At 51.6% G+C, this 10,809-nt stretch overlaps 1 protein-coding gene across 9 annotated transcripts in view; it reads left to right on the plus strand.

Annotated features, from left to right (window-relative positions):
- The window catches only part of MAST4 (microtubule associated serine/threonine kinase family member 4), a 521,110-nt gene extending 514,666 nt beyond the window's left edge, over positions 1-6,444 (plus strand). For 6 of the 9 annotated variants that reach the window (XM_036310367.1, XM_036310370.1, XM_036310373.1 and 3 more), the window contains one exon: positions 45-3,925. In XM_036310367.1, the coding sequence (XP_036166260.1) occupies positions 45-3,925 (3,881 nt within the window). Of the gene's footprint in view, positions 1-44 lie in introns of all 9 variants that reach the window. The other 3 variants (XM_036310366.1, XM_036310368.1, XM_036310375.1) reach the window with 1 other exon arrangement.
- Positions 6,445-10,809: the final 4,365 nt, after the last annotated feature.

Raw genomic sequence — 10,809 nt, forward strand, 5'->3', positions numbered from 1 at the left:
GGGAAGGTGGCCGTTGCTTACAGCATTCTGTTTTCTACCCCCAGGCACTAACTCCTCGCAGAGCAGCTCCCCAAGTTCTAGTGCCCCCAACTCCCCAGCGGGGTCAGGACACATCCGGCCCAGCACGCTCCACGGTCTGGCCCCCAAACTCAGCGGACAGCGCTACCGGTCGGGAAGGCGTAAGTCCGCTGGCAACATCCCGCTCTCCCCGCTGGCCCGGACCCCGTCTCCAACACCACAGCCCACCTCCCCGCAGCGGTCCCCGTCCCCTCTGCTGGGACCCCCCCTGGGCAATGCCAAGATCGTGCAAGCCTTTCCCAGCAAAATGCACTCCCCTCCCACCATCGTCAGACACATCGTGAGGCCCAAGAGCGCCGAGCCGCCGCGGTCCCCGCTGCTCAAGCGCGTGCAGTCCGAGGAGAAGCTCTCCCCCGCCTACGGCAGCGACAAGAAGCACCTGTGCTCCCGCAAGCACAGCCTGGAGGTGACCCAGGAGGAGGTGCAGCGGGAGCCCTCCCAGCGGGAAGTGACCCTGCAGAGCCTGGAGGAGACCGCGTGCGACACGCCCGCCCTCAGCCGGGCCAGGCCCGTGGAGCAGGGCTGCCTGAAGCGCCCCGCCTCCCGGAAGCTGGGCCGGCAGGAGTCCGTGGACGACCTGGACCGAGAGAAGCTGAAGGCCAAGGTGGTGGTGAAGAAACCAGACGGCTTCCCGGAGAAACCCGAACCCCATCTGAAGTCCCACGCACTCGGGAGCGACTCGGAAAACCACTCTGCGGTGAGGCGAGAGGAGCGGGAGAAGAAAATGTACCCGAAGACGTTGGAAAGGTCCAATCATTTTGAGAACAAAGCAGCCGGGCAGGAGGCCCCGGCCCCGGGCGGCCTGCTGAAGGGTGCGCTCCACAAGCCGGCCGGCGCCTCGGGCGGGACGGCAGCGGGCCGGGGCCAGGCCCCCGCGGACCACAGCCAGGGCACCTGCGACTGCAAACCAGCCTCTGTGCCCAGCACCTTTCAAGACGGCCCCTGTCCCTCCCCCGACAGGTCCGCCTCCGGGAGGGGGGACACTGTGGAGAAGGCTCCCCAGGCCAAGGAGTGTCTCCGATGTGAAAAGTTAGACAGCAAGCTGGCCAGCATGGACTACCTCCGCAAGAAAGTGTCCCTCGAAGACAAAGATGACAACCTCTGTCTCGTGCTCAAGCCCAAGATGACCTCCAGCGCCCATGAGTGCCTGCCCGGGAGCGCGGCCCGGCCCACGGGCGGGCAGCAGGAGGCGCCGGCCTCCGAGAGCCGGGCATTCAGCAGCAGCGCCCATGCAGCTCCGATGGGCGGCGTGGTGTTCGTCCCTCTCAAGGCCTTGGCCGGCCGGGTGGACGGTGGGGCAGAGAAGCCGGGCCCGGTGGCTCCCGAGCCCCCTGTCCGGAAAAGCCCCTCCGAGTACAAGCTGGAAGGTAGGTCTGTGTCCTGCCTGAAGCCCCTCGAGGGCACGTTGGACATTGCTCTCCTGTCTGGACCTCAGGCCTCCAAGATGGAGCTGCCTTCCCCCGAACCCACGCAGAGCCCCGGCCCCGGCCCGGGCGGTGCCCTGGGGCCCGCTGCGCCGCCCGCCCTTCCCAGCGATGGGAGGAAGGGAGATGCTGCTGGTCAGAGGGAGTCCTCCCCTGCTGTCTTCAAGGTGAACAAGTCGTACCTGCTCGAGCCTCGGTTCCTGCCACCCAGCCGGGGTCTCCAGAATTCACCATCGGCTCCCCAGCCTGACGCAGCGCTGAAGCAGGACAGGAACGTTTCCCAGGCCACCAGGAGCCCCACAACAGACACAGAAAATGATCCCCAGCGGAGAGAGGGTGGGCCCAGCAAACGCCAAGATCCCAGCTCCAACACCAAATGCCTGCCCGCGCTGGGGCAGACCCTGCGTGGTGCCGACCCATCCAGGGCCCCGGGCCCGCCCCCACCCGAAGGTGTCCCCTCACGGGAGAAGCCGAGTGGGAGGGAACCGGAGAGGGGCCCTTCCACAGCCAGAACAGAGCCGCAGGCTGCAAGGGCCGCTGTCCGCAGAGAGCCCTCCGTGGAGCCGAGCCCTCCACAAGCTGCTAAAACCAGTGACAACAGAAGTCTCCCGTCTGTGGGAGGAGCCCGCTCAGATGGCCACACACAGACCCTGGCCACGGAGAAAGCCCGGGGGCCTTGCGGGAAACCAAGCCACAGGGATGGCCGAGAGGAGCTGAGGCCGCCGGCCAGAGAGGACCCCTCTTTGCACACCGTGGGGACGGGGACGCCTTGTGAGCGGGAGCTGGGCAAGGGAAGCGGCCCGGAACCCACATCGCAAGCCCCTTCTGCCAGGCAGTCTCTGCAGCCTCCAGAGGGTGGGAAGAGTGACAGGCTCCGCAGTTTCCCTTCTTTGCAAAGAGACGATCCCCGGGAACCGGAGAGGAAAGAACAGCTCCAGCAGCGGCTCAGCAGCGGCTCTCAGCTCCCACCCATCACCAAGGACCTGCCCAGCCCGGCTCGGCAGCCCTGCGGTGCACCCAGCCCCTCCTCAGACAGAGAGCTGGGTAGCAAGCCCTGGGCTGCAGAGCCCAGCCTGGGCCTCCCAGACCCGCCCCGGCCCGCTGCTGTGCATGGTGAGAGCAGCCACAAGCCCGGGCCTGCCCCCGACCCGAGCCCTGCAAAGTCCAAGCACCCAGACCGGCCTCTCGCCTCCCAGAGGCTGGGTATGGGGGCTGCGGTGGCCAAAGAGCCTGGCACACAGCCTCCCAGCGGCCCCAGCTCCCCCAGCGGCCCCAGCCGAGACGGGAAGGGCAGCAGTAAGGGCGTGTCGAATGTGTACCCTGCCCTCCCAGGTTCCCAGCACACAGCCAGCCATGTGATCGGCCAGGGAGGAAGTGGGCCCTCAGGCTCACTGCCCCCCCGAGCGGGTCCCCTGGACACCAAGCTGAAGCCCACTGAAGGCGGGCGTGCCCCGGAGGCGCTGGAGAGGCCGGTGCATCCGCCACGGCAAGGACACCCCGGGGTCAGCGAATCTGTAGACCAGAAACTTCCCACTGTCAGTGAAAAGCTCAACCTGTCTCCAAAGCACCCCAAACCACCCACTGTGAGAGACGGCCCCCCGCCGTGCAGACAGACAGACAAGAGCCCTAGTCCCCTGGCCGCCACCGCAGACAGGAAGTCTGAAGGGAAGAAATGCATGGAAGCACTTTATGGTCCCACGGACGGCAGGAAGCTGGAGGCCAGCCTGCCCCTGGCACAGGGCGAGGCCAAGCTGAGGGGCACGGAGAGGCCGGCAGGGGCCGCGGGGAAGGGCCTGCCAGACGCCAAGGGGAGAGGGCTCAGTGCCCAGAAGCCACCGCCCGAGGCAGGCAAGCCCAGCGGCATGAAGCGGTCACCCTCGGCCATCGGGCAGAGTTCCTTCCGGCCCACTGCCCTCCCGGAGAAGTGTCTGAGCACCTCCTCCAGCTTTCCCGAGGCCAGGCCAGGTGCTCGCGAGGCTCCCACGACCAGCAGCGACCCCGCCTCGGCCAAGACCAGCGGGGCCACGGCCGAGCCCACAGCCCCCAGCAGCAGGGACCAGAGGAAACCCCCCTCTGGGGGCGATGGCGGGAGCCACATGACAAAGAGCGACTCCCTGCCCTCCTTCAGGAGCTCCTCCATCACGGTGGAGTTACAGCACCCCAACCCAACCACGGCGTGGGGCGCCGGGCCCCGGGACAGGGCCCTCTCAGTAACTGCCCCCCCAGGAGAAACCAAAGAGAGAGAGCCTGCCCCGGCCCAGCCTCAGACCAGGAAACAGAACGCGGGCAGAGAAGTGACCAAGCCGTCCCCCGCGCCCAGCACAGACCGCCCCGTCGCCCTTTCTTCCGAGAAGGACTCCGTGGTCCGGCAGAGGCGGGGGAAAGAGGGTTTGCGGAGCAGCCCTCACAAAAAGGCCTCCTAAGGGGGCAGGCCCTGGGGGACCCTCCCGGAACGTGTCACTGAGTCCTGACTACCTTTCGAAACCAGCACTGTGGGAGCATCGCAGGCCGAGCCTGGAGTCTCGCCGAAGGAGGGGAGAGGGAGAGAAGGTGGAAAGAAAGGAACCTTCTTCCAAATGCCTGCCCCGTGGTCACCGGTATAGCTGTTACCAGATAGTGTTTGTACAAGAAACAAGAAACACCTTCACAGCCGAGGGTTGTTGAGGAAAGGATTTTCTCTGTAAATATCTGGCCATGTGTTGGGTTTGGGATGTAGAGTCTGTACCTTGCTGCTGATTGTGTCATTTATGACAGCTTTTCTTTTAAAAAAAAGAAAAAAGAAGATTTTTGCTTTACCACTTACCATGATGTAGTACTGAAGCAAAAGGTTAAAACCAATGTATGTGAAAGTAGAGATCCACCCATGTTCGTGTATATACACGCATCCACCACATGTGTTTGTCTGTGGTTTGAGAGACTGTTTCAAGACTACACGTTCCTAAGTTAAAACACCCTAAGTAGAGGTAAAGATGCAAGAAAGCCCTACCCACCGTAGCTTGTGAGTTTTTATGTGCATTTGTAACCAGAGATGTTGATAGGACTGTGTCTGGCTGCCCGTGTTTCCAGATCCAAAGCAAGAGGTTCTCTAATTGCTGCATTTAGACCCCTCCTCCATCAGGAAGGGCCAGACCGTGGAGGTAGCCACGTTCGTTTCACGGTCATCCTACCTAGTGGGCATTTCGCGCCCGGGTCCGCCTGTCTGAAGGCCAGCCGTCCTCGTCTGTGGCTGTGTGTCTGTCGGGTCTTCACCCCAGGGGGAGCGGGGTCTATAAACACACATGATCTTGATGTCTGTTCTCCTGCATTTTCTCCTGCTCATGCTCTTAAACTCAGGCCTTTCTGCTGTGAGTCGCTAGTCTAAGAAGCACACGTTTTGTAGTCCTGCACCAGCTCTGCTCTCAGACAAAAAGGGACATTACTGGCTGCACGCAACTCTGCCAGGACCTAGGTTGAGTTTTACTCGGTTGAGCATCAGGCATTGGAAGAGGTTTTAAATTTGCTTTTGGACGGGAAAGGGGGCGGGGGTAGATTTTGGCATCACAGCATATATATTAAGAAATAATCAGGACATCAAGATACCTTTTAATACATAGCTGGGGCCTTATGTTGTAGATGAAGCTTGCTGTTTTTAGCAAGTTCCTGGGTTTCACATTCATTTCGGACGCATCGAGTAGCTCCATACATTTCATAACACGATCTCTTTATTTGTATGCAAAAAAAAAAAAGACTGTATTAATAAAGAGCAGCATTTTTGTAACAAAAAGACCTGTTGGAGCTATTTTGGTGCTTGAATGTGACTGTCCTTTTTACTTTTGCTAAGCCTTATTTAAATTTTGTATACCATGGAATATGTAGAAGTTGTCCAATCATTTTAGTGCTGAAGGGGTTTTTCTGTTTGTTTTCCGTTGCAGTTTTCCTGGTGGTTTGTATTGTATTGTAAGATGTCGCTTGCTGACATAAGTACTAAGGCACTAAGTACTAAGAGAAAATACGCACAGATAAGTATTTATAAGATGCTTGGGATCTATAGCAGGAATGTTTGTTTTGTTTTTATAAGAGGAAAAAAAATTGCCAATGAATACTAACTCAGCACCCAAGCCCCCTCGGGGATGTCTTAGTATCTTTAGGCTATAAAATTCTTCATCTAAGCACAGCATCATCCTATGGCCCTGTGGATTGTAAATCATTTATTGGGGCCGTAAACTCCACTCCAAAAACAAAGGCATAATTTAACTAACTTGGTTGTCCTTCACTGTAAAATGAGTTGGCAATGACAAAAGGGAAACAAAAAAAAAGAGTAGGAAAAGTCTTCTTGCCCCTATCTTTTCCCATGTAGTTTTAGCCATTCCCCGTCAGTTGTAGAAGAAACAAATATAAGAACTTAAGTGGGTTTCAAAAGTGGTCTCAACATTTATAATTCATATCTGTGTCTGTTGGTTGTCATAACCCAAGGCTTCTGCACTCAGACATCAAGACAGGGCTTTCGGGGAGGCAGTTCATGGTTTACAGCCGTTGCTTCTTAACTGTCCAGTTTCCTTTAAAGCACAGCTAGGTGCTTGTTTACAAACGACATATCTATGTATATTTTGTATAGTATATTATCATTTTTGCCAAATACGTTTTTGCATTTTGGATGAGTAAAGAGTACTAAGGTTGCGTTCACGTGATAACTGTCTGTTGTTGGTAACCTCTCCGGTCAGCTGGTAGAAACCCTCCTGTGTTCCCTCTGGTCCATCTCCTGTGATTGTAAGACGTGCCCCTCAGTAGTGCTCCCAACGATAGATTTACCAGCTTAACGTTTGTTAGGATCTGTGCAATAAAGTGTTTGCAGTCTTATTTTCTCTAAGAAATTCCCTATGGATGTCCTAATTGTTGTATATTGAAATATTTATACTTATGCGGTCGCATAACATTGAAATAAAAATTTAGCATGAAAAGATAATGGCTAATAAGGTGTGGTTTTTTTGCATAGACACACATACATACTATCTCTAAAATGTTAGTGAATATAACTATATTATGGAAATCATGGGTTTTTGCAGATTGCTCTGTTGAGCGGAAAGGTTTGCCAATTTTTTTTTTAACTTACACAAACATGTTCCATTCATTCTGCAAGATTAAGTCTCCTTTAACTCCTTCCTGTTTTCTAACAACCTTCTTCCTTGCCTGCAAAACTTTTCAGCTGCCACATTCACCATCTCCCTACGGTCTCAGGAAAAGTTGTCCTTTCTCAGTGACACCACCTCCCACTAGTCTCCCAGAGCCTTGCTCCATCAATCACCATTTGTCCTCTCATCTTTCCTTTTCTTCCCTCCTGTCTCCTCATAATTAAAAACCATTGAAGCCATAAGGAAGGAAAGAAGCAACCCAACACTTATTGTCTACCTATAATAGATAGATAGATGGTAGAATTATATATATTACAAGAGGCCCATTGCACAAAGATTCGTGCAAGAATAGGCCTTCCTTCCCCTGGCTGCTGGCACCGGTTTCCCTCCAGCACCCAGGACCTGGGCCTTCACTCTGGCCGCCACCTCCCGCCTTCGTTCCGGGCTGGCCGCCGCCATCTTTGTTGCATTAATTTGCATATTCCCTCCTTATTGGCTGTGGGCGCTGCCATCTTTGTTGTGAAGTGATGGTCAATTTGCATATTCCATCCTTATTACATAGGAAATATGAAATATCAGACATTTATATATATTATATATAATATATTATATATATTTATATATATTTAAATATATTATATATTTATATATATATTTAAATATATATATTTATATATAATATATATATCATATAATATATAAATATATAAATATATATATTGTCTAATATATATGTGCTTAGTCCTGGGCAAAATAATATATATGTGCTTAGTCCTGGGCAAGATAGATGCTTTTCATCAACCATCTCATTTGAGCCCAAACACAATCCTCAGACCAGATGATGGTGGCACCCCATTTTACAGGTGAGGAAACAGACCCAGACAGGCTATGTAATTTCTTAACGTACAGCCTGTAAAGAGGTTGGGTTAGAATCTAGATTTTTTCTGGTCCGAAAGCTCTTGACCTTTATAAGCATTACCAGATGTCATGTAATTTAATTCAGATCCAGGGACCTCTGGGAATGAGGTACGCCACTTCATCTTTTTTACATGCTGAAAAAAATTCAGCAACTGAATTTTTGGTGCAAAATTACTAATGTGATGATTGGTGGGAAATCATGAGCCAAGGAAGCTATTCGTTCTAGGTAATAGGCTCCTTTATTAATTCTAAATTAATCAGTAGGCAATTTCCCATCTAGGATTTTCAGTTCACAAATGTAACATAAAAAAGTGTCGCTGTATTAACTGCAGAAATATGCTTCCTTCAGTATAGACCTGCTATTAATGAACTTAGTGGTAAGACAGTTCTCAAATTTAACTTCCCTCCTGCCATATGTTTTTTTAATTGTTGACACTATTACAGATGTCTTTCATTTCCTCCCCCCCTTTTAATTCATTCCTCCACGCAGTCATTTTGTGCCTCTAACCCCAGTTAATACTGAACACACCGTCTATATTATGACCACAGCTTTGTTGAATCTCAGTTTCATTGCTGTTTGAATGTCAGTCAGTGTGGCCCAGGTTCAAGTTCTATGGCCCTTCAACTCTAGCCTGGAGTCATCAGCACCAGCCCTCAGAGGAAGACATCTCACGGATCCCGGCACCACATGTTCCGAAAGACAAGAGCGTTGTTTCCTAACGTCACGGGCTGGCGGCGGGCTGTCAATTCCAATATGTGGATGCAGGCAAGCACTTCCAAAAGGGGGTTTGCTCCCAAGACTGCAGTTCCCTGAACACTCCCTTACATGCCAGTCAAGGCTGCTCAGATGTGGGAAGAGAAAGATCTGTTGCATTTGGTTACTCTTTGTTGCCCCACACAGCTTTACAAAAAGTTGATTAATTGTAAAGCTGAAAGCCTTGAACAGATTTCATTAAGCGCTGCCTGGAGATGGCTGTCAGCAGCCGGGAGGCAAAGGACGAAGAGTCTGCATGGCCTGAAGCCGGCAGCTGCGGCTTCCAACTCTTCCTGTCAGGCTGGCTTCACCAGGGCCGCCAGCCCTGACCTGTCTAAATCTTTGCCTGGAAGCCATCCCTTCGGAACACACACACTGTGTAAACTGCTGTGCAGAAGTGGCTTTCCTGGCCTGGAAACAGATTTACTCCTGTTGGGACCAAGGGCAGTTCATGCGGACACCCGTCCACGTCCATCAGCGCAGCGCCATCCGTAATGCGAGTCCCAGCTCTCTGGACCGTTCAAGTGGGCAGCCTTAGAATAAGTGGGGCTCCCTCTGTCCTCGAGGAAAAGGAAAGAGCAACCCCTAAAACTGGGGTCTGACTGTGTACATTGGAAAACAAAGCCTTAGGAAGAAGTCACCTTTTAGTACCAGTAAATTCTCATAGCCAGTGACCTCTTTATTATTATACTTCTGTAAAAGCAAAAATATTCTTAAGCCCTGGCTGGTTTTGCCCAGTGGATAGAGCGTCGGCCTGCGGACTAAAGGGTCCCAGGTTCGATTCTGGTCAAGGGCACATGCCCGGGTTGCAGGTTCAATCCCCAGTGGGGGGCATTCAGGAGGCAGCCAGTCAGTGATTCTCTCTCATCATTGATGTTTCTATCTCTCCCTCTTCCTCTCTGAAATCAATAAAAGTATATAAAAAAAATTGCCTTTAAGAGAGAACCTCTTATTTCCTCTTTATTGCATGGTGCATAGCTATTGAAGGCAAATTAGCAATACAGAAAAGCAAGAAGAAAAATGTTTGAATCACTGAAATCCCATCAGCCCTGTCATTCCCCCACTTACAGAGAATTTTTTATTTTTCCAAAAAAATGAAATAATAGATGGCGTGTTTGGTAACCTGCTCTTTTGCTTAGTATTAAATCACAACTGTATTTCAATTTCTATAAATACAGGCCTGCAATATTACATGCAATGGCTGTATGGCATTTCATTTTATGGGTGTGCCATATTGGTGTTTTTCATGTGCACACATGCAGTAGAGACCCTCAGGGGCAAATGATTGAGGTCATCCTACTCCACAGTTCCTGGCACATCGACCTTGGCTTATACCAAGGTTCATTTAATTGATTCCTACACTCCCTCCCATCTCCTCCTCCCACTCCATAGGCAACCATGCTACATGGGTGATCTTTCTGTGTTCTCACAAAATAGGTGTTATTTTGTGTGCATGTACTTTAATTTATAGAACTATTCATGTTAACATGCCATTTTGGGTTTGTTTTTCCATCAAGCCCTGCATGTTGGTTTGCAAACTGGCCCCGTACTCGGAGGCCAAGGAGAGACCGAAGGACGAGGCAGACCACTCCAGCCTGGTAGGTAGCAGTTTTAATAAGCAAGAGAACGTACAAACAAGTCTGGTCTTGGGTGGCCACACAAGAGTAGATCTTCTCACCCGCCTGCCAGAATGTTAAAAGTTTATATAGAGGCCTTAATTGGGTTCAGTCATACATAGTGCCTAGATGACCTCAACAACACCTTCCTTTCTCAGGCTGTGTCCTTGAACATGGCTCCCACTGTGGGACCACTGGGCAGAGTATACATTCTAAGGACAGGGGAGGGGGTGAGGCTCCTCCAGTTGTCAGGGTACAGCTTGTGGGTCAACTGGCGGTCACATCCCCTCAATGACTTCCCCCAACACTGTGTGTTTAAGATTCCGTTACGCTGCTATAGCCATACTGAACCCATTGCTACTAACTACTCTTATACCCCATGGAGGGTGTCTTCCACATTCTACCTGTCCATTTTCCTAGTGATGAACACTCAAGTTGGAATTCCCCTCTCCATAAATAGTGCTGCACTGAATAGCATACTGGAAATGTGGAACTTTCTTGGGTATATGCCCTCAACAGAATTTGTGGATCATGAATTTAATTTGACTAATTATTGCTACGTGGTCTTAGTGGCTGCTCCAGTCTGTACCCAGAAGCAGTGCATGCAGTTCCTATACCCCCCACCACCCCCGCACTATTCCCCAGCTTTCTCTTTTTGCCAGGATAATAGATACAAAACTTTATCTCATTTTAACTTATATTTCCCTATTTTCTAGTAGAATCAACATGTTTATAATGTTATCCCACCTAAGAACATGGAATGTCTCCCCATTTGTTCAGAGTATCCCCTATTATCTAACCATTGATCTATTGTTGGATATCAGGTTGTTCCCAAGGACAAGAGAAAGAGGAAAAGGGAGACCCAAGCTGCTTAGAAAGCCCATGAACCAACGTGAAGGGAAAAGGAAAAG

This window comes from Myotis myotis, unplaced genomic scaffold (assembly GCF_014108235.1).
Source record: "Myotis myotis isolate mMyoMyo1 unplaced genomic scaffold, mMyoMyo1.p scaffold_m19_p_5, whole genome shotgun sequence".
NCBI lineage: Eukaryota > Metazoa > Chordata > Mammalia > Chiroptera > Vespertilionidae > Myotis > Myotis myotis.